Source organism: Sesamum indicum, linkage group LG9 (genome assembly GCF_000512975.1).
Source record: "Sesamum indicum cultivar Zhongzhi No. 13 linkage group LG9, S_indicum_v1.0, whole genome shotgun sequence".
Taxonomy (NCBI): domain Eukaryota; kingdom Viridiplantae; phylum Streptophyta; class Magnoliopsida; order Lamiales; family Pedaliaceae; genus Sesamum; species Sesamum indicum.
In genome coordinates this window covers 3331977-3355725 of record NC_026153.1, presented here as the reverse complement: position 1 = coordinate 3355725, position 23749 = coordinate 3331977, and the positions used below count along the sequence as shown (strand labels likewise).

General features: G+C 31.9%; 3 protein-coding genes across 5 annotated transcripts; 2 read left to right on the top strand and 1 right to left on the bottom strand.

Annotated features, from left to right (window-relative positions):
- On the bottom strand, positions 2317 to 4842 carry LOC105170439 (LYR motif-containing protein 4). Its single transcript, XM_011091201.2, has 2 exons — positions 4495 to 4842; positions 2317 to 2626 (listed from the first exon to the last, which is right to left on the bottom strand). Exon 1 carries the CDS (start codon positions 4798 to 4800, stop codon positions 4528 to 4530), a length of 273 nt encoding a protein of 90 aa, XP_011089503.1. The 5' UTR covers positions 4801 to 4842; the 3' UTR covers positions 2317 to 2626; positions 4495 to 4527.
- LOC105170438 (scarecrow-like protein 14) lies at positions 11469 to 15235 on the top strand. Of its 3 annotated transcripts, none has more exons than XM_011091200.2 (3): positions 11469 to 11590; positions 12191 to 14528; positions 14827 to 15235. In XM_011091200.2, the coding sequence occupies exon 2, from the start codon at positions 12213 to 12215 to the stop codon at positions 14463 to 14465; it is 2253 nt and encodes a 750-aa protein (XP_011089502.1). In that variant the 5' UTR covers positions 11469 to 11590; positions 12191 to 12212; the 3' UTR covers positions 14466 to 14528; positions 14827 to 15235. The 3 variants fall into 3 exon arrangements, with proteins under 3 accessions (XP_011089502.1, XP_020552355.1, XP_020552354.1); XM_020696696.1 differs by having other exon boundaries at positions 11574 to 11590; positions 11987 to 14528; XM_020696695.1 differs by lacking the exon at positions 11469 to 11590 and having other exon boundaries at positions 11611 to 14528.
- Positions 18936 to 22425, top strand: LOC105170437 (scarecrow-like protein 14). The gene is made up of 3 exons (XM_011091199.2): positions 18936 to 21231; positions 21459 to 21645; positions 21735 to 22425. Exon 1 carries the CDS (start codon positions 19144 to 19146, stop codon positions 21163 to 21165), a length of 2022 nt encoding a protein of 673 aa, XP_011089501.1. The 5' UTR covers positions 18936 to 19143; the 3' UTR covers positions 21166 to 21231; positions 21459 to 21645; positions 21735 to 22425.

The following is a 23749-nucleotide window of genomic DNA, read 5'->3' as shown; positions in this document are numbered from 1 at the left end:
TTTTCAACCAACTCAAAAGCCACAGAATGGCTGATGACGTCCATTCTAATTGACGAAGTTGAAATTCTATAATTAAGAAATTATGGGTTTAAGTTCCACCAATACATGGGTAAACGGCCCCAACTCTTTCATTAATCTCATAATAAGTCAAAATCCGCACTTTTTTTATTCGGATCGTATGGACCTGACTTCAACCTACAAGGATAGTTAGATCATTTTTCAATCGATTGTCTATTATGGAACCCACAAGGACTAACTTCTTTTGGGTATGGATGCTTTAGCAAAGCTCTACTCTTAGCATTATCACTCTTTGTTGATTTGGTGTGTGAAGTTAGGTGATTAAGCAATTAGAGGCAATTTTTACTAAGCTAAGTTGAAATATTTGTGTTTGATTCCATGTCATGTGGGTGTTACAACTAATATTGTTGCAATGCTCCCATGCAAATTTATGTGCAACCCTAATCATCACTACTCTCATTATTGGAACACTAATTGTCTTCACCACATTAATTAACTACCAATTAATTGTAACATTGATAATTTTTTAACTCTCGGTTTTGGCCATAATTAAATTAAAATTGAGGATATCTTTAACTGTTTTCTGATACCCTATAACTTGAGTTCACCTAAAATTGTTGCCTCGTGGACTTAATTAGATCAGACTATATAAATATATAGCCATAAAAAATTAAAATGAAGATAATATTAAAATTATCACTAATTAATTATATTTCTTGATTAGACCTTTTATTTCATTGTTGTAATACTGCTTACAATTATCGTGTAAATTCTGTCGCTAACCAAATTCGAGACAAGAAAATTTGTGTATTAGATTTTCACTATGAACAATTACGATACGTGTACAATTGCTATGCAGTGACATAACAGGAAAAATTATTAATTTATTATCACTTAATATATATTTTTTAATAATAATATTATGATCAGGATTTTATATTTTATCACTGATATCATCTTTTATTTTGGTAACATTTCAAAATAATTGAGTCTAGAGCGACGCTTTGTTTCCAAATTAGGGGTAGTTAAAATTACTGAGTATGGAAACATAATGGTGGATGATGGTTATCTAGTTTCCTTGGAAACATGTTATTTGGAAATCAGAGTTGTTAATGTCTTAAACTGATCTTATTTTAGTTTATGATTGCTTCATGAAATCAATTACCTTGCTATATATTTTAAGTATATAGTTTTAACTTATTAGAAAATTCACACATATTGTATTAAAAATTTACTAATATTTCATACAATATAATTTAAAATAAGAGTTAAAGGATTTGAAATACTTTCTTAAATAATTATTGAATTTTAAGAATGGGGGAGGTTGTGAACAGAACTATACATTAAATTTAAAGGATTTGGTATGTGTAGGCTCATATTCATCCATCCTGATATTACCTAATTAATATTGACCTCAAATTAAAAGAACAGATAATCAAGAAAGTAGCAAATATAATTACATAAAGGACACATCTAGACTATGACAGAGCATATACACCTAATCCTTGTCATTGATGGTTGTGAACCCAGGAGCCAAGAAAACATATTCACCAGTCAAAAAAATGTTCTTGTGTATTTTTTGCCACGTATTAATTACATTATAGTATTTTGAAAATGGAGATAAGCAGCACTAAAAAAAAACTGTTCATAGCAGCAAATTAGTGACGGCCAAAATTCATCACAATTTGCAATGAATTTTGCAATAACTTTGGGACGAATAACACCAAGTAGGATTTGGTTATGGTAAAATCCATCAAAAATAGAAGTTAGCGACGCCGTACCGATGCAAAATCCATCCCAAAATTGGCTTGCAAGAACTAATTCCGTCACAACCAGTCGCCACAAAATGCAATTCGTCCAATGTTTGAGACGGAATTAGTGTATCTAGTTGTTTGCTTGTAGGACAAAGTATGAGTTACTGCGCAGTACATATAGATTAAAAGCTTGTAACCCAGTATGGTACAATCACAAGCCAATGCTCACGCTTCAGATTTGAATGAAAATTCAAATTGGTGCACAAGAATCATGTGTCCTGAACAGTTCAATTGAAAAATGCGTACTCGTATTCTAATTTGCTATATCAGAATTTGGTTCTCCACCTGCACAATCATATGGTTATCTAAATGGCTTGACATGTCCTGAATGCGTTAAACAAAAAAGCCAAATATTATTGCAACAGATTCCGTGTAGGCTAATAGAAATTTTAAAAACAATTTCAAATTCTATTATAATGCACAATATCATTTTTAAACAAAACAATGACAATTTTTTATACACCTATTAGTTAGTGCAATGGAAGATGCAATAAGATTTGTTATAGAAATTCAACTTAGTTTCTCATGTCAGCACAATTGTGTATTTCTACATCGGCTGTGCTCAGATCCAAGTCAAGAAGAGGTCCTTATTTTAAACAGAAATGAGGACATTAATGCTTCATCCGGTGTTCATGTCTTTGTAAAATGAGGCAGTTATTCTTTCTGAGACACTAACAGTGAAAATACATATCCAGTAATCATGAACTGCGTAGCTGATCCTCTCTCGGGGAAGAGGCAAGCATTCTTCGTCTCCACATTCTCTTCATCTTCATCATTTTTCCTTTTATCTAGCACTGAAACACAACAAAAGGATAACAGAAAATAAGAGGTGGGACTGATGGGATTCCAGTAAAACAAGAAGTACTGATTCTAAAAGCTACATTTATGTGCAAGAATCTATCCTAACCAAATGCTAACATTCATGACAATTGTATGTTGTCATAGAAGTTTTCCTACCTTGATAATCGAAGATCCTGGCAGAGCAATCTATATGAAGTTTACATATTTGAGAAGCATTCTCAAACACATTTCAGTAGTCTCAGAAGTCAGTTTCGGCACCCAAAATTTGAAATTAATACACTGCACTATATTTTAAGAAATTTACACATGCACAGACTGACCTGAAGGAGTTAAAACATAAGTTATGACTTGTAACTCCACTGCTCTTTCCCAATAAACATGGCAGCACTTTGGACTAAACCAAATAATGTCGGAAAGGTGGATCACTTGGGCTTGAATATTGCATCAAACAATAGCTCATGTTTGTAAAGACAGATTCACAAGCGAGCTACAAGGATACTTCAATAAAAAATGGAAACCAAAATTGAAAAGTCGAGAGGTAAACTCTTCTTGATACTCTAACGCACTGATCTGCTCTGTCATTTTTGGGGGGGCTATTCTGATTCAATCAAGATTACCACCACCACCTCAAATGGATAAGATAGACCTAAAAACTCTAGTTTTCAAGTGGGTAATAAAACTTCAGTCAATTAAATTTTCAAGCTTGCAGTACAGAACTTTTCCAACAGCCTGTCTGATTGTTTTCTTGCTCATTTTTTCAGATCCTTTTCTTAGCAATGAATTACTTAATTACAAGATCCAGACAACAACATAAAACATAAAGCTTATCTTGAATAAGTTATTCCAGCCGACATAGTCCATTCAGGTCATTTTAAATTCTAAAGGAAGAATCAAGTTGATGACTTCTAATAACATGCATTATAATTTATCATTAACTAAGTTACAGTTATTCCAAGATCCTTTCTAACAAATATAATTACTATATCTTTATGTAAAGGTCCAATGTTTATAGTATAGGGTAGTAGTTGCATTTGAGCACTCCAATATCACAGTCTAGATGCAAATTTTGATCAAGCTGATCAATGTCCGTTAAAGATTAACTATTTGTAGCACAAATTGTCATGCTTTAGAAATGAACAACTACTGTGCTTGAAAATCTACCAGATGACTCAAACAAGTCAAGCAATACAATTCTTGACATGGAAGATAATTCAGAGCCTATATGTTCTTTTACAATCCAAAATTCCATGAATAAGTCAACTCTGGTTCTCATACGGCAAAAGAGACTATGTTGGAAAAGTGCAACATAAATTAGAGGTGCCATTAACGCTACAGCAACACATATCATCTCAAAGCCTTGAAAACTCCTCATGAAGACAAATGAATGAGAAATAAGAATGATACAGGAAATCAAAGCTAAAGAAGGAATGAAGTAACCAGGGAAACCTGGAAGCAAAGGAAAAAACAAAAAATTATTCCCCAATATTTTCTGAAATTGATCCAAATTCATCGAACACGCATTGCTCATAAGTACTAAAGTCAAGTAAATTATACACATACACACACACAAAAAAAAAGAACATAAAACAAGAAACAAACTAAATTATAAAAGAAATTAAACAACTAGCACCGAAGAATTGCTTTATCCAAGTTTAGTCTAAAAAGCAGAAAATTCTTCAGTTCGTATTAAAACACTACTCGCAGTAAACAAACTAACAGAATGAACAAAACTGATGGAAAGAAGGAGTAACTATGTTCAATGCTCCCCGAAATTAAATAAAAGAATAAACTAAAATTGGAGAAACACCTTTATCTTGAAATTGAAAAAGAAAAAAACAAACCCTAAAAGAGAACAGCTAACCTAATAAGATTATCAACGGCTGACATAATGATATCACGACCCATTCATTTCCATAACGCTCTTCACTCTAGGTGCGTAGAGCGAGTAAACCACGGCCTGCCTCTTGGCGACACCGAGCTGCGACTTCCCTTCGGAGAACGCGGCGGCGGCCTCAGCCGGGTCCGAGAGGCGGCAGTTATGGCGGAAGGCGTCGACAGTACGGCGCTTCGCGTACTCCCTTATATTGTAGTCCGTAAAATCACGCGCCGCCCGAAGTAGTGATCGGAAAAGTGAGAGCACCTCGCTCCGCGTGGGCGCCGACCCCATTTCTCCTTCCTCTTCTTTTCTGTTCCACACACACACACACACATATATATATATATATTTGTACGCACTCAATAAAAAGAATAGTTTATATTTTATTTATAATATGTTTCAAAAACGACGCACTTTAGATTAAATGTATATAATTGAACATATTTATATGTATATATTTGAGGGTGGACATGGCAGTAGGGTCGAGGAAGAAGGAATAATTTTTAAAAAAAAATTAATTTAACAATTTAAAATACTTTTTTAATAATAAATTATTTATTTTACTAATTCTAATGTGATTTATATAAACTGTATAAATAATTTTGAATTATTATTCATTAATTTTAATAAAATTTAATTATAAATAAAAATAGAGATAAATAATTTTAAATATTTTATAAAAGTGTGATAATTTTTTTAATTTTAATTTATAATTTAATAATTAATTTTATTAATATATTAATTGAATAATTTAATATTTTAATTATTAAAATATATAATTTTATTTAGAGATTCAATTTGAAAAAATAATAATAAAATAATTTAAATTTAAATTAAAAATTAATATAAATAATAAAATAAATATGCAGAGTTATATTACTCGTCCCTATATGCATTACTTTGACACCACATCAGTTGGCCCCTTTTTTTTTTATAATGAATGACATAACATTTTTATTTTATTCTTCTAAATTAACTATTCTAATAGTCGTTTTTATACTTTTGAAACTTTATTCTTTTTTTATTGTTCTACTTCTATATTTTAGTACTTTAATTCATTAATACTTTTTTTAAAAAAAAAAAAACTTATTTTAAGTCGTTTTTTGAATTTATTACCATCTAAATTTATTATTGTAAGCTTGTTAATCAAATTATTATTTAAGTTCATTATATATTCTTAACTATTATTTTTATATAAATTTTTATGTAATTTAATTTATTATTTATTTATTTTATAAGATAATTTTAAGTCGTTTGTTGCTATTATTATTATTATTATTATAATATGTTTAATTGTTGTACAAAGGACTTGGACTTAATTTCACCTCCCAATTTTTATTTCGCAACCAAAAAGTCGTCTTTAGGTCTAATAATATTGAAAAGTGAAGGAAAAAAAACAAAATATTTGAGGCTAAATGGAATGACTTAAATTTAACATAAATTATATTAAAGCCCCTGATATTAAGCTTAAATCCACAAATACCTCATATTTTTTTGTAAAAGAATTACACCTCATGAAATTTATTGTAATTATAAGTACACTTTTTAATCAATGACAAAAGTTTTAAACTTTTTAGAAATACCTTCCCCAAGTACATTACACTGACACCATTTAAGGGGGTGTTTTATTTTTTTTGTTTAATTTTAAAGAATGTCAATATAATTTACTCTTAAATTTAAAATAAAAATTTGAAAAAAATATTTTTGATTAATTTTATATTAAATGTATTTGAAATTTATACAACATCACAAAAGTAACGCTAAAAATTTTGAAAATCATTTCTAATATAGAATTATCGAAATAATCTTAAAAATATAATTAATATAAATTTAGTTCATAATCAAATTTATTAATTCAAATACAAAATAATAAGAGACATTCTCCACATTAGTAGTAAAAAAATTTTACACTAGTACTATATATTTCTTAATTTTGCGTAAATTTATTAATAAATAATAACAAGTTAAATAAAATAATATTTAGGGTTAAATACTATTATTATTTCTGAAGTATTCACTCCACGTCAATTATCCCCTTAAGTATTAAAATTTAAAAGAAAATTATGATATTTACTTTTTAAGTTTGCAAAGTTCATTTTACCCTTACAAAAATTGCGTTCTAAAAAAAAATAGATTCTAAAAATACCAAAATCATCCTTTGTTAATATTTTTTTAATATTTTTTCGTTTATTTATCAAGCTTTGTTTATTTTCATAATCCTAAATTACTTGGGGCTCATTTTATTTTAATTTTATTTGTTTATCAAACTAAAATAAAAATAAATTTATACATGCATATATATACTAAAATATATATATAATTAATAAAATCAAAAGGCTAACGAACTAATAAAAAAGTATACAGTTAACATATATTTGTAAATATATTGTATATATATGTGGTAGTTATATAAATATGGTCGTTATATGCACGTATAAATTTATTTTTAATTAATTTGAAAAATAAGTGAAATTATAATAAAATAAGCGCAGATCGATGAACAAGTGAAATTAGAATTAGACAAATGATAATTTCAAAATTTTATAATAAAAAAAAATTTCACAATGCAATTCTTTTATTGATAAAATGAACTTTTCAAAACTTATAAATTAAAATCAGGGTGTTTTATTGAGAATTTTAATATTTTAAAGAGTAATTGATACGAAGCGAATACTGAACTTTGTCCTAATTTTTAATATGATTAAAATAATGATAGAGGATCTGGATTTAGAATGTTCAAAGATTTTCTCCCTTTTCTAAAGGACAGATTTGTGGTGACCCATCTAAATCTTACGGCCCCACTGCCAAAAATATAAAAATCATAATTATATATTAGAAATTAATAATATAATTATAATTAATGTATTAAAATTTTTAAAATTTTCAGAATTTTGAATAAAATCAAAGAGGCACAGGCTAAATAATTAGAGTCGAATTTATAAGACTTTTTAAATTTTTATTCTTTTGTTGGACTTGATATTCTTACATTACGTCTCAATATATTGAAAATTTTTGTTTGGACCCGACTGATCAAACTTAAACTAATTACATGGTAAATACATGTGATTGGTGTATCACACTTGCTTTATGATTAGATTGATTCGACAGAACCAGATCTGGGCAAAAAATACATTTTGGTATAAAATACCCCAAATATTATTACTTAAATAGTTTATATAGTGCTGAAAATAAAATTGTCATCATCCATGTATCCTTTTTTTAATATAAGATACGATTCGTTGTATTATTTAATATATTAAATTCAAATATTATTTTATATATTAATAATTTAAATAAATGGATATGATTAAATAAGATAAAGAAATAACAAACTGCCGTAGAAGAAAAATTACAAACAATCTGCTTTTGGAGCTTAAATAGTACAAATTATAGGAAGAGAGTCCTCTGAGTTTCCGAACAAAACTGAGTAATTTTGACAAAATCCTAAATTTTTTAGAATTTAGAATTTTGTATCTGACTTTCATTTATGGCATTAATGACTTCTTCTAATCATGTTAATTAATCCATCTGAACAATTTTTTTAAATGAAATCGATGAATTATTATTTATTGAATAAATCGATTACAATTATTAATATTAAATATTTATATCTTGCAGACAATCATATACTAATCATCAATATCAGATAATTATATTTAATCAACACATTCTGTTAAAGTAAAATACCCATAATCTTAAAATTATGGGGCCTCAAACTTCGCATGTTGAGTTAGGTCCTGTCACAATTCATTTGACCAATTAGACCTACAAATCGACCTCTGTTGATAAATTTGTATATATCTAACTTTTAATTATTGCATTAATTACTTCTTCTAATTATGATAATTAATATATTTGACCAATTAGACCTACAAATAATGGTGATATGGTGGTTGGATGCGCTTTGTTTCTTAATTATGATAATTATTCAACTTAGAAGAAAAACCTAAAAGTTATCCATCTTTTGACAAATAGTTTACATAAACTACAATTTACTTTATGTTATTATACATATTTATCTTCATTAAGAAAATTGAAAAGATACAACGAATAATTCCATTATATACGTTCCCTACCTACCTTTTTTAAGTAAATCGATTATAATTATGTCATGAGTTTCAATATAATTAAGACCAACAGATAAATTACATTGATTCAACAAATACATTACAATAATTCATATAAAGTGAGACAAATGCCTACACATCCGATGAGATTCGAACCCATAATCTCAAACTTGTTCATTAAGAAACCTCTTAATTATGTTTAATTTTGAAGAAAAAAAATATTTATTCTTACACCCTCTTATAGAACTATGTAGTGAATTAAAATATACGGTAAAATCCGCACTAAAAGAAATATAATTTTTTGTTTGGCTGATTATAATAATTAAAAATAAAAAATTATGATAAATAATAATTAACTAAGACTGAACGATAATTATTATTCATTGTTTTTGTAGGCAAGACAAAAAGATTAGTCATAACTAAAAATTAAAGTAATATCTTCACCATAGATAAAATTATAATAAATATTAATTAATTGTGATCAAAATATAAATTTTTGTATTAATTTTATTTAATTATGATAAATAGTATTAATATATCATAATTTTTAAATTATAATTATTTATAACATACGAATAACTTATTCTTTTTATTGTACGAGCGAGAGAATAATAAACCCTTCAGATGTATTTGACAGAAAAAAGAAAAAAAGAAAAAAGCTAAAGTATAACGTGCTTCTTTAAGACTCATCATAATTACTTCCCATTATTTGAAAAATTACAAATCTTTTAGAATTATTGATTGACCAGCAAATGTTCCATTGTAACAGTTATTATAGGAGTATTTGTTAAAACGTTGATTAATCTTAAATATAATATAATTTTTGAAATAATAATTTGGAACATACCTAAGAACTAATTGAGTAAGAACTACAACAAAAACCTAAGAATGTTCGGGCAATGAAGAATATTTAAACAATGATGTGAGCTTTGACCGTTTTAATCATTTGCACAGTGTTGGGCTGCCTGCACTCTGCTTCACCGAAGCTTCATCTTCACCTTGGACTGAAAGCAAAAGGATAATTGCATATACCTCCTTCAGGTTTGACATAATTGCATAACGAACCTTACTTTATGAAGTATTATAATGGCCTCCCCAGGTAGTAAAGTTGTTTGTCTATTGTTGTTTTCTTAGAAAACAAACAAGAAAAACACCAAAATGCTAATTAGATAATTAATTTCTGCTCATTATATAGGTTATAGAAAAGAAAAAAATATTTTTTTTCTCCGACAAATAAAGTATAAAAGAAAAATAATGAATAGTTTACCTTTTTTCTTTATTTATCGCCCATTTCTATAAAAAAAAGTTAAGACTGTATTTTTTTATAGAATATTTCTCATCTCATCCAAGTTGGGTTTGTTTGTTTGTGAAAAAATATTTTCTATCTTAAGAAACAGTTTGCCGTTTTCAAGAGAAGACATACGGCATCAGTTATAATTATTAATTTTTTTTATCTAACACTTTTTACACACCACACCAACTAACAGTCTTGCATTTTTATCCCACAAGCAATCATGTACTCAAAAAAATATCTCATCTCAACTAAACACATTTCTTTATCTTATTTTTATCCGCCGAGATGGGATGAGACGAGATCAAACTCCAAGGAATCACAGCTCTGATTCATTGATCGTTGAAGTAAAGCCACTTAATTTTTTTATATTAGTTCACTGCGTTTTATCACGTTAATTTAAGAATAAGGCTTAGACTTCGATCACTAGGGAGAGTTCGCAAGTCAATCAATCAAAATAAGGTGATGATTATGGAAATATTGGTTCTTTTTTATTCTGTGGATTTTAGTCTGATTTGATTTGATTCGACCGAATCTATATAAGAATTTTTTTCTTATTTAATGATATATATATATAAATATATATGGAGAAGGATTTGATGATGGGGAGATTAGGAATGGAAAAAGAGAGAGATGTGAAGGCTGCGCAATTAGGGTTTCAACAAGGGATGACAGTTTGTAATAATAAGGGTGTTTATCAATCTAAATTTAAAACTGATTTAGGTGAATCATGATTGTAAAGGCATTTGGCCATCTATGTATAATAATTACTTTTGATTTTTTTTAGTTGTAATAATCCATGTTTTGTAAAAATTAAAATTTTGAATGCATGTTTTCGTCAACTATAATTCTACATAATATTAATTTTAAAAAATCAACTTTAAACAAAAATAAAATTAATATAGAACAAGAGATATATGTATTTTAGGAGCATTTGAATCGACATAAATTCAAAACACGCGACCGTGCATGGCCACCATTCTTGTAGAATTCCACATTTTCGACTATTGTAATGGTGTTTTTCTATGTTTTTTTTTTTATTCTCGACATACTTATTTAATTTTTATAATTGTTTTTTGTAGCTTTCATTTAGGTATAGTATTTTACCACATTATTGATTGTATGCTAAGATACTTTTGAATTTAGTTTCACAATTTTGTGAGTTTGTTTGAAATTTAATTTATTTTAAGATATATTTCTTTTATATAATTGCAAACTCTGTTGTGAGAATTCATTTAAAGATAAACTAATTTTACCAATATTGTGTGAATTATAAGAAATAAGTATTTAAATTATTTTCTCAATCAGTCATCAATCCAAAACAATTACTCAAAAATTAGGCAGAATAATACCATATTGTATATTTGGAAAAGAATTCAGTATTTGCATTCATAAATCTCTTTAGTTTTTTTTATAAAACATTATTAACTAAATACACTAAAGAACCAAAAGGAATAAAATAAAAATAGCAAAAGTTATAAATTTGGAAGTCTATGTAATTATAAACAATTCATTGACTTTTTGTAATTATGTAAATCATCAAGGACGTCTAGATAATTATCCCAAAAAGTGAAAGAAACCTTCCTTCTCCCTCTATATATATACAGATAGACGTGCGTTTCCCTTGATTTTCTCAAAAGTTCCAGGTTTACTCAGTGAGAGTCTCGCTGCTCACTCCATTCTATGACTGTTTTCTTCCAGTCAATTTCACAAATAATCTGAGGTACGCTGATTAAGGAAAGAAACCCTTTGATTTTTTAAAGGAGGCTCTCGGATTCTCTATGTTTCCTTCTCGATTATTTCAATTACTTTATTAAATTTTTTGGGTGTGTTGATGATTGAGTGGGTATAAGGGTTTTTGCTGAAGAAAGATGCTCCTTGTAAAGTGGGACGTGTGTAGTGTTTCTGCTTTTCTTTTATGTTTTGCTGCTTTTTTCTGAGTTTCAAGTTGTTGCAAAGTTGAAATTTTTTAAACATTTTTGGGTACTTTTCTGTTCTTTGTTTTCGGTTGTCTTCTTTTATTTTTTTGTTCTGAGAGAGCTTTGTTCTTCTAGGGCTGCAAATTTTATTTTTGGATTTCGTATGTGTATTTTTATGACTATTATTACTACTGTGATAGGTTAACATGGTGAATTTATCTTACGAGAAGCTGACTCCCAGTTGACCTCATGTTATTTATTTTTTAAATTTTAGTTTTGGGTTTGGGTGAGGGAGATGTAGCGAGTTCCATTCAAGACGTCAAATTTATTTTGATGTTGTGCAGTTTAAATTGGTGAATGAGGTTATGGGATTTTTGACTCTTTGAATCTGGCTCTTTCAATAGGAAGTTTAAGGCAATTAAGTCAATGGATCCCCCATTCAATGAGATGCTGAATACAGTAAATGGAAAGAAATTCGGTGATGAGACCTTTTTGCCCAGTTATGAGCAATCTCAAAACCTTACCAATGGGATTAAACATGATAATTGGGAGCTTGATGACCTGGATATCCCTTTTCTTCCGTTAAGCCCAAGCCCTGATAATTTTGCTCCATCTTTGACTATGAGCTATGAGACAGAATCTCCAGATGATCAAGACTCTGATCCAGTACTAAAGTTCCTTAATCAGATCCTGGTTGAAGAGGACATGGAAGAGAAGCCCAGCATGTTCTATGATCCACTAGCCCTACGAGCTGCTGAGAAATCATTGTATGAAGTCATTGGCAAGGAATATCCTCCTTCACCCTTTCAACCATCAAGTCATGGTGACCAAACGTCTGATAGCCCTGATAGCTTTTTCGGGACATCCAGTGAGTATACAAACAGTAGTACTGCTGGTAGTAGTGCCATTGATCCTCAATGGATTGTTGATCCTGGTGAAAATAATACCTCAGTGGAACACGGTTGTCAACAGGATTCTTCATCCAATTTAGTCTTGCCTGTGAGTTCACAAACATCATTTGGTACTGTTAACGGCTCATATGATAACGCCACTACCCAGATAAACTCCTCTGAGAACACGAGCCTGCTTCAAAATATATTCAGCGATAGTGAGTCCATCTTGCAGTTCAAGAGAGGGATGGAAGAAGCTAGTAAATTCCTTCCTACTGGTAATCAATTGATTATTGATTTGGACAAATATGTGTTGCCTCAAAAATCAGAAGATATCACTCCAGCTGTTGCGATCAAGGTAGAAAAGGATGAGATTGATGAGTCTCCTCATGTCTTGAGGGGAAGAAAGCATCAGTATCCGGATGATGCTGATCCTGAAGATGTTGAAAGAAGCAGCAAACAGTCTGCTGTTTATGTTGAAGATGTTGAGCTTTCTGAAATGTTTGACAGAGTTCTCCTTTGTGACGTTAAAGATGATTCGGTGTCTCGTAGTTGTGATGCTAAATTGCCTGGTGGAGTGGAGAAAACAGTACTGCCGAATGGGCTTAATGGCGGAAGAACTCGTGCTAGGAAAAATGAGGGGAAACGTGACTCTGTGGACCTAAGGACTCTTTTGATTAGTTGTGCTCAATCTGTTGCTGCTGATGATCGTAAGACTGCATATGAACAACTAAAACAGATTAGTCAACATTCTTCTCCCACTGGTGAGGTGTACCAGAGGCTGGCTAATGTATTTTCCAGTGGCCTTCAGGCACGCTTGGGTGGTACTGGAACCGAGCTTTATGCATCCCTTACTCGTAGGAAAATCACTGCTGCTGAGAAGTTAAAAGCGTACCAGGTTTATCTTTCAGCCTGTCCATTCAAGAAGATGTCAATTTTCTTTGCAATTAAGATGATTGCATTAGTGGCTTCAGAAGCGACTACATTGCATATTGTAGATTTTGGTATTCTTTATGGTTTCCAGTGGCCTGCCCTCATCCAGTTTCTTTCAGAGAGAACAGGTGGACCTCCCAAGCTGCGAATCACTGGAATCGAGCTTCCGCAACCAGGTTTTAGGCCAGCAGATAGAGTAGAAGAGACAGGGTGCCGCTTGGCGAAATATTGTGAACGTTTTGGTGTACCATTTGAGTACCAGGCTATTGCAACACAAAACTGGGAGAAAATTAAAATTGAGGACCTGAAAATTGAACCTGGTGAGGTACTTGTTGTGAACTGTCTGTTTCGATTTGGTAGATTGCTTGATGAGACTGTTATGGTTGAGAGTCCCAGAGATGCGGTTCTGAACTTAATTAAGAAAATGAAGCCAGATATATTTGTGAATGCTGTCACCAATGGATCGTACAGTGCCCCATTCTTTGTTACACGCTTCAGGGAAGCTCTCTTCCACTATTCAGCACTATTTGATATGTTTGATGCTACCCTGCCTCGTGATAATCCGCACAGAATCAATTTTGAACAAGACTTTTATGGCCCTGAGGTAATAAATGTTATTGCATGTGAGGGAGCAGAGAGAGTTGAGAGACCTGAGACATACAAGCAATGGCAAGTCCGCTGTAGGAGGGCAGGCTTCAAACCATTCCCCTTGAATCATGAGATTATGAATAAATTGCGGCGTAAGGTTATTACTGGGTATCACAAAGATTTTCTATTTGATGAAGATGGCAATTGGATGCTACAGGGATGGAAAGGCCGGATTATTTGTGCTAGTTCCTGTTGGGTCCCCTCATAGAAAATTATGAACTTTCAATCAACATTTTGAAAGGGTATGGAGAAGGCCTTAACAAGATTGCAGGTGATTCCTTCTCTTCATTTCCTTGTCATTTTCAGTTTTAAATGTGAGGTATGGATAGACTAGCACAATCACATGCATGGCAAAAAGGCAAGCATCAATGATTCTCTGACCAGGTTTACACTCAAAATCAGTATTTCCATCTTCCATGTATGCATCTATAAATTAGCTTTTATTTCTGCATTTCTGGCTTATGCGCATCGGACTATTGCTGAGATATCATATGGTTTCTCCCATGCAAAGAGCAGGTTAACTCACCTTTGACTTGTGTACTGACAACACAAATTACTATTTTTGTCAGATAAATGTTCAGAAGACACCGCTATTCCCTGATATGGAGATGATCTCGTATGACAAGATATTTATATTTGTCCCTTGTAAGCATATGTGTACATATAAACTATGTGCCTAACCTACTTGGCGAAGGAGAGATGGAATATTTCACTGCTCTTTGATGAAGTCATGGAGGTTTTAGATATAGTTGACCTAGGCTTATTAGTCGGCTTGCCTAGATTTAATGTTTTAGTGCTTCTTCCGTTGTGCCAGGATGATTTTAGAGTATGGTGACTTGTGATCTTTTTATATGTACATTAATTGGGATGATGATCTTATATTGGAAGAACGCATCGTAGTGTGATTCTACAATGGATTTTGCAGCAGTGATTTTATGCAGTTATGTTCAAATTTTGTAGCCAATAGTTTATGGTTAATTGAGGGAAAAAGTAGCTCTGAATTATTATATAAGGTGGCTCCTATGTGCTGTGTGATTGCATGCAGGTTCAGAACTCTAATCTGCCTCACACTTAAATATTCCTGATTTTTGTGTAAATTGACAAATTCACAGTGTTGATGAAGTCTTTTAACTTTGTTCATTTTACACTCTCTTTTATTTGTTCTAATAAAAATGATTAGTAAAATGGTTTGTGGTCATTTTTATCTTAAAGTTACTCTAATAACAAATTATAGAGTGTTTGAATTTAATTTTTAAGGAATGTCAATGTAATTTCTCATATGTAAATAAAATAAAATTTTAAATTTTGCATGTTCTTAAATCCGTGACATACGAGTCGAATATCTGCATGCCTCGTAAGTTTAAAGTGTAGGTATAGTAATTTGTGACTTGTTCACATGTTGATGAAAGAAATTTGGACTTGTCTTCCCCCTAATTGTCGTATTTACAGACTCCGAGGCTATTCTTTGAACCTCTACACATAATAATACATTTCTGCTCTTATAAGGAAAATAGGTGTTTTGGAGATAAATCTAGAAACATGTTAAAAGGTAAAAGGTAACATGCCACAAATTCACTATTGTTTACTGTATTTTGGAGTCAATCTACTACTCATTACTACATTCTTTGATTATGATTATTTCTTTTATTATTGTTTACGTTCAAGTGTTAATGTGTCTTTTGTAAAATCACGTTTCAAGATTTGTGAAAACTCAGGTCCAAAGATTCCAAGTTAGACTTATCCGAACAAGCAACTCTTTTCTTGCATCAATTATAATTAAATGCATTTTTTCATTAAGAAATATTTTAGTATCTTTTGAACAAAGAAATATTTTAATATTCACATTAAGGTGAAAATTATTCAAAATATATTACAAATAAATATACATACAAGACATTAATGTAATTTGATCCAAACAATTAATTTTGTGGATGGTATCATTGTATTTTATTAGTTCAAAGAGCCTAATTGCAATTAATGTATAATTCAAATAAACAAAATGTATTTAACCCAAAAATGATTACAAGCACAGCGTTCTCTTTCTGTACTATTTTCTTTGTTTTTCACTTTTCACATTATAAAAGTAAAATTAAACTGTTTGAAATCAAAGTAAAAGAGTTAAACCATTTCTCATAAATGTGGTTCTAAAATTTTAAAGACAATGTTGATGTGGTCGAGATTTTTATGAACGGATAAAATTAAAAATTTTATCTACGTCATAATTATGTACCAGATGAAACACAACTTTCGATATAGTTCTTTTTGTAAGAAAAATGGTCACTTTCAATGAATAGTGCTCTCATGGGAGGTGTGGGCGGAGATTGGCGCCGCCTGTGGGAAAATTTACCTCGACATTGAGTATGCAAACCAAGTCTTGAGCCCATGACGTCCACAATCTGGACGTGATCCGCGAAGCCCAATTGAACAGGGTGGAACAAGACCCGCCTCGCGAACAATCAATATCCCAGGAGGTATCCTCCCTGACACATGAACATGCACCCCTTAACGGTAAAATCCCCCCACCGCATCGACAATCTCCCCCAGCACCTCTCACAAGAGCACTATTCATTGAAAGTGACAATTTTTTTAGAAAAATACCTCATTCAAAAATCGTATTTCACCTGGTACATAATTGTACAGTAAGTAAAATTCTCCATTTTATCACTTCGTAAAAATTTGGTACACATCAATGCTCATTCATAATCATCTAATTTAAAATTCAAACACAAAATACGTTCAACTATACTATTTATTTATAGAAATCTGCACATCTTTTTAGTTGTCTCCAAAATCTGAGCAGCCAGACCACATTTCTATATCTTTGTTAGGTGATAGATCAAAGTCATTACTGTTGAATCAAAATATAAAAAAAAAAAAAGTCTGCCAACTCAATTAGAAAACTTAATTAGCCGTCACGTCCACTAAGAACCACATCCACATGTATGACCAACTCATTCCCTACAAAATTAATATTGTGGAAAGTCAGTTAATTTTTTAAATGAATCGTGTAACAATTCATACCAATAAAATTAACATTAATGATAAAAATATATATTGAATGACCATGATATCAATCTTGTCAAAATATATTTTAATAATAAAAAAAATATTGTGGATAAAATTTATTTAAAGATCTTGTTTAATCATAATTAATCACAACGGTTATTACCATTATTTTAAAATATTAGTCATGATCAAATATTATGATTAATGCTTTGGTCATAATTAACAACAATGACAAATAATTTGACTATAGATAAAATTATGACGAATATCGGGAATTGTAGTCAAAATTTTGAGTTTTTAAATTGATTTACTTGGCATAATTGGTAGTGTTGATTTATAATAATTTTCAAATCGTTTTTATTTTAGTAGGAAAATCATTTTATTTTTTTTATTGTGATAATTAATAAATACAATTTTTACAATTAGCTCCCCAGAAATGCAAAGTCTCTTATAAGGATATTCATAGTTTGATAAATAGATTGGATCGAATCCAAATAATAATAATAATAATAAATTGATAGATACCAAAATCAAATTAAAAAATTTCCGTTCTATATTTTATTTTTATTTTCTTAAAAATTCAATACAATTTCGGTTTTTAGTGTCTATTTATTTAATCGTAATGAGTATCAAAATATTATTTCTATACTAATTTTTGTTATTTTATTACTTATCAAAGTGGAAAGTTCATGTGCAGCGATGGTGCAAAGTGATGTTTGAAGGGTGCAAAGTGTGTATTAGCGTATTTTGAGGGAGCAAGGTGTAAATTAGGCATCCTTGTAAGAATTGTCGGTCAAATATTAAATCCTATCCACGTTATTTTATTGCAAGTGCACGTCTATGATTATGCCCACGTCCCACCCCACACCACCCCTGCCCTACACTACACTTCTTTTCAAAACTCTGAAACAAAAGTTAAACATCCTCAAACATGCAAATGTATTGATGTAACCAATAATCTCTGGTTTGAGTAGTCTAGTTGAGGTATCCTAATGAAAAGATTGTAGATTTGAATTATACCAATGTTGTTATTTAGTCTATTTTTAATATTAATATACGTATGTTATTTACATTGAAGTTATTTATTAATTTTTAAAAATATTATTGTATTGCGTACTGAATATTATAAGGTATATTAGTTGCTGTAAAAATATCGTAAACTTTAAAAAAAAAGTGTAAATTTAAAAGGAAAAAATTTCCTTTCAAAATTTAGAAAAAAAAAAATCTAAAGCATCTTGTAATTATATAGTATATTTCTCCCAAAAAGAATAATTATATAATATATAAAACTGACAAGATTAAATGAACTTAGTCAGATACCCTCTTAATTAATCGTAAAAGTCAGATTTTCAAATAGACCTGAGACAACCTGCTAAGGGCAACACATAAATAAATAAAGAGATTCCCAAATCCACAATCAACTCATGTATACTTTAAGAAAAAACCCTGATCTCATGTGATACTCTTCTTTACTTACTATAGGTGGTAGTCCGGAAATTTTTGTACAAATTAAGTTTGTTCCAACATTTAATTATATAATATATTTTGTTATATAATTGATCAATTTTTAAATTATATATCAAGTTATGTGATAATATTTGTCGTATAATTGATTCAAATATAATATGAGTCGGCGGAATTCTATTTGAGAAGCAGGATCACCTGCTCCCTTTGGTGTATTACACGCACCCCAGGACATAATTGCGAGTTTCAATATACCATTGTTTTCTTATAAACAGGGGACACTAGTTGAAACATAATTCAGCGTCATATACAGGGAAATCAGTGAGTTGTATAATGATGCTGCTTCATTTTGATTCATAGTTGAAGTTCTATTCTTCTTGTTTCTTTTGCGAAATCTTCTAGTGTTTTTGGGTTGAATGGGGACGGTTTCCGGGAACTGTAGATTGAGCGGCGTGCCTGGAATCCTGACGGGCTCGTCGCAGCTTAGAAGGAGCGGTAATCTAAACGATGAGGAAGCTCCGGTGGCGTGCGACTATTTTGGGGGTGTTTATGAATACATAAAGCAGATGCTGATGGAGGAAGACGACTTGGAGCACAGGCCTTGCATGTTTCAAGACTGCTCTGCTCTCCAGGCTGCCGAGAAATATTTCTATGATGCGCTGAGTGACAAGTGCTCTGCTCCTGTCAATGCGAGTTTGAGTCCACAGGCATCATTTGCTGTTAATAATCAACAAGTGGTGAGTTCTGATTTGAGCAGATCTGCATCTGGTTTTGCTCCATGGTCCGTGTTGGATTCCCACATCGTCTGTGGGGAAGGGGTATTCATCGGTGGGCCTTCTGCTTTCTCGTGTCATTATGATGGGCTGGAGGACTCTACGGAGAGGCGTTTCCAGGTCCTAAATTCGGGTGGTGTTGTCAGGCCAAGCCAACAAATCTGCCAGCCCTCTGGATTGGAGAGTGATGGAGCCCCATTGATTCTAACAGGAGGAGGACGAGGCGGCCAGGGAAATTTGCAAGACAGGGACTCTAGGAGCAAGAAAGCTCGTGATCGTGTGGACCAGGGCGATTGTGTAGAAGAAAGGAGCAGCAAGCAGTTGGCGGGCTATGCAGAAGAGTCTGTGCAAATGGAGAATTTCGACAAGTCGTTGCTTTGTCAGAAGATGAACCCAGGCTTCTACGAGACTCCGGCTGAGGAATCATCGTCAGGCAGCGATGAAAATATGAAGCAGTATAGGAAAACCACGGAGGTGAAAAGGGGAAGGCCGAAAGGAAGCAAGAAAAACAGGAAAGTAAGGGAAGTGGTTGATCTCAGGAGCCTGCTTACTCGCTGTGCAGAAGCTGTTTCGGGCTTTAACAACAAGACAGGTGAAGAATTGCTGAAGCGGATTAGGCAACATTCTTCTTCTTACGGCGATGCCAATGAGAGATTGACACACTACTTCGCCAATGCCCTGGAAGCAAGAATGGCAGGCACTGGCTCAGCACTATATACTGCTTTTGCATCGAGACAGATACCGGCTGCAGAATTGCTGAAATCTTATCAAACCTACGTTACAGCATGTCCCTTCAAGAGGATGTCGAATATATTTGCAAACAAGTCGATAGGAAGATATGCAAGGGAAGCAACCAGAATTCACATAATTGATTTTGGTATTCTTTATGGTTTCCAGTGGCCTTGTATAATCCAGGGCCTCTCCTTGATGCCGGGGGGGCCTCCAAGATTGAAAATAACAGGAATTGATTTTCCTCAGCGGGGATTCAAGCCAGCAGAGAGGGTTGAGCAGACAGGACGACGTCTTATGCAATACTGTGAGAGATTCAATGTTCCTTTCCAGTATAATGCCATAGCCAAAAGGTGGGACGATATCCGTGTAGAAGATCTAAATATTGAAAGAGACGAAATGCTGGTGGTGAACTGCTTGTACAGGCTGAGACATGTTGCAGATGAATCTGCAGGAGTGAACAGCCCGAGAGATGCTGTTCTGAAATTAATCAAGAAAATAAACCCGGTTCTTTTCGTCCATGGGGTAGTTAACGGAACGTACAACGCCCCATTTTTCGCCACAAGGTTCCGGGAGGCACTATACCATTACACTTCCTTATTTGACATGATGGAGGCCACGATACCACGGGAAGATCCAGACCGGTTGCTGTATGAGAGGGAGGTATTCGGAAGAGACGTTATGAATGTCGTTGCTTGTGAAGGCTCTGAAAGGATTGAGAGACCGGAAACTTACAAGCAGTGGCAAGTAAGGAATCAAAGGGCCGGGTTCAGGCAGCTCCAATTGAACCGGGAAATAATGAAAGAAATAAAGACTAAAGTGAAGAGAGATTACCACAATGATTTTCTGTTGGATGAAGAGAGTGACTGGATGCTGCAAGGCTGGAGAGGCAGAGTTATGTATGCTCTTTCTTGCTGGACGCCTTCACCAAACTGAACAGATTGGAAATTGCTATTGCATTCATTGCAGGGCTTACCACTGTTATCACCCCTTGAGCTAATGGTACTTGTCTCTTCATTTGATAGTTATCAATCTAAATGCTTTATTTATGTTTCAGAATTCATCAGATTAAATCTTCAAAGTAGAAAGCTAATATCATGGAAACCTGAACACATGTTATGGAATAACCAGATCTCATGAAGTGATCATTTTTTACGAATTAAATTGCATGCTCCAGTTAGATAGGGTAAATTGCTAATCAATAATCCTGATGTGTAATCATGGCATAGTGTTAATTTCAAAGGCATTCAAGAGAGTGATGACTCTCCAACCTTGAGGAGAAATTTTCTAACATTCAAGACACGGCCTATAAGCTCTAAACCAAATACGCTATCATCATACCCAGAGAGACGCGAAACCAGCATCAAATTTTTAAGTCGCAAACTTGTGCAAGGGGAAAGTGTTGTTATCATGAAGGTATATAACGTCTTCATCGAGGCCTTAATTTCAAAACAAATATTTGATCTAGAAGTGTTCTCTGATTTTGTTCACTGTAACTTTAGCAGGTGCTTCAGACATCTAATCCAACTACATGCTTCAAATCCTTTACAATATTGTAGTTTGCAAGAGAACATGAGGAGATTAGTCTTATTTTCTGGAGAGTCTCTTAGAAATGATATTTTCTACAGTATTTTTCCTTGTCTGTTTAGTTTTCCAGATATAAGGTCTGTGTGACTGAAAGGTATATATTTCCAGGTAACATGTAAATACACAACCAACCCCCTTTGTATTTGATAATTCATAGAAACATTCTTTGTTCAGTGCGCCTTTGCCCGTGTGGCATGTGACAATTCCTTTCTTTCTTTGTCTGAGAAACAAATCATAATGTATTAAGCATTACGGAAGAAAATTAGAATCAAAATGAGAGGTGGCTGAATCACCACCAAGTCCACAACAGGAGAGGCGTTAGAGGGTACATAATTGGGTCTTTCAGCCAACTTGGCCGCATTTTTAGCAGCAAAAGTAATGGTCCTCCTCGTCCTATGTTTGGACATTTATCCCAAGACCTGCTGGGATCCTCCAGCAAGTTTTGGTAGCCTAATCAAGAGACACAAGCATGAGTTACCTAACATGACTTCCTGGAAAGGACAGAAATTACGGAAATCAACCCGCTATTGATTAACGATACTCACCCAATTAGCAACACTACACTCCCACTCCATTTCTAAATACACAACAATATTTTTATTTTAAACCTGTTGGTAAAAGTAATGCCGCAATTGTGTTTCGACAACCACTACTCTTTGAATATATTTTTATTCCATTCATTTTGATATTTTTTACATTTTTATCTTTTATATTTTTAGGATCGTAAAATAATCCTATAACTTTTTGACATTTTATAATATTTGTGGTCCATTTATTGTTGTATTTGTTAAAGTTGTCGGAATAATTTTGGTATTATTATCCTTTATTTTCCTAGGACTTGCAAAAGTGTGATGTAATTTTTTGAAAAAAATAATGCACCACATCATTTTTGTTTAAAAAATTTCCTTCCATTTCGAAACACTAGAAAAAAAATGACTATTGACTACAATTTTAATGGCTATGCACTAAAAATCATGGTAAATACTTTTTATTAACCATAGTTAGATAAAACCAATGCAAAAATATAGGTTTTCCACTAATACAAAGCATGGCTAAGAGTCATGGTAAAAATATTTGTCATGCTTTTTAGTCATGACAAAATATTTAGTACCCTCGCAAATACCACGGCCGACAACCGTTGCATGGCCATAGTCATGGCTATTTGCTATGGCTATTTTGTTATTGACCATGGTAATTAACCACGATTAAATATTGTATTCTTTGTAGTGATAAAAGTGAACCAATCAGAACAAAAGCATCAATTTAGATAAAAACCACATGAAATACACACCATTTATTTTGAAAACTTTTGTAAGAATTAGCTCCAAAAAGAACTAAAATTACTAAATATAAAAAAGGTACAAGACTCTTTACAATCTTAAAAAAATAAAAAATAAAAATATTAAAAAATTACATTACCAAAAATATATTTAAACCCTATAAATTAAGTACAGGGAGCTTATAGGAATTGTTGGAAGGCACCATGTCTTTAAATTAAAATATTCTCAACTATATTTATTTTTCCACCATTCTTTAAAGTCATTTTACTATCAATAATTTTTCATTCATACATATTTAAGATTAATTCATTTTATTCAATTTTAATTAATTATTTATTTTACCTTTATTCTCTTTTATCATTAAATAAATATAATACAAAATTTATATTTTACATAGTTATTAAAAATTTATTAACATCATAAGTTAGTGGTCAACAAATAAAAGTTTTTCTCTATAATTAAAGCTTTAAAATTCTAAAAAATACATATATCATATTTACCATATCCATCATTTCACTTGAAAACAAAGTGGCCGACTTCAGCGATGATTCCGCTCCGAATCTATCTATATATATAATACTTATGACCGGTCAAGGCTGCTAGAAGCTTGGGCGCTACGCTTTTTCTCCCCGCCTTTCACCGGCGGCTCCCGG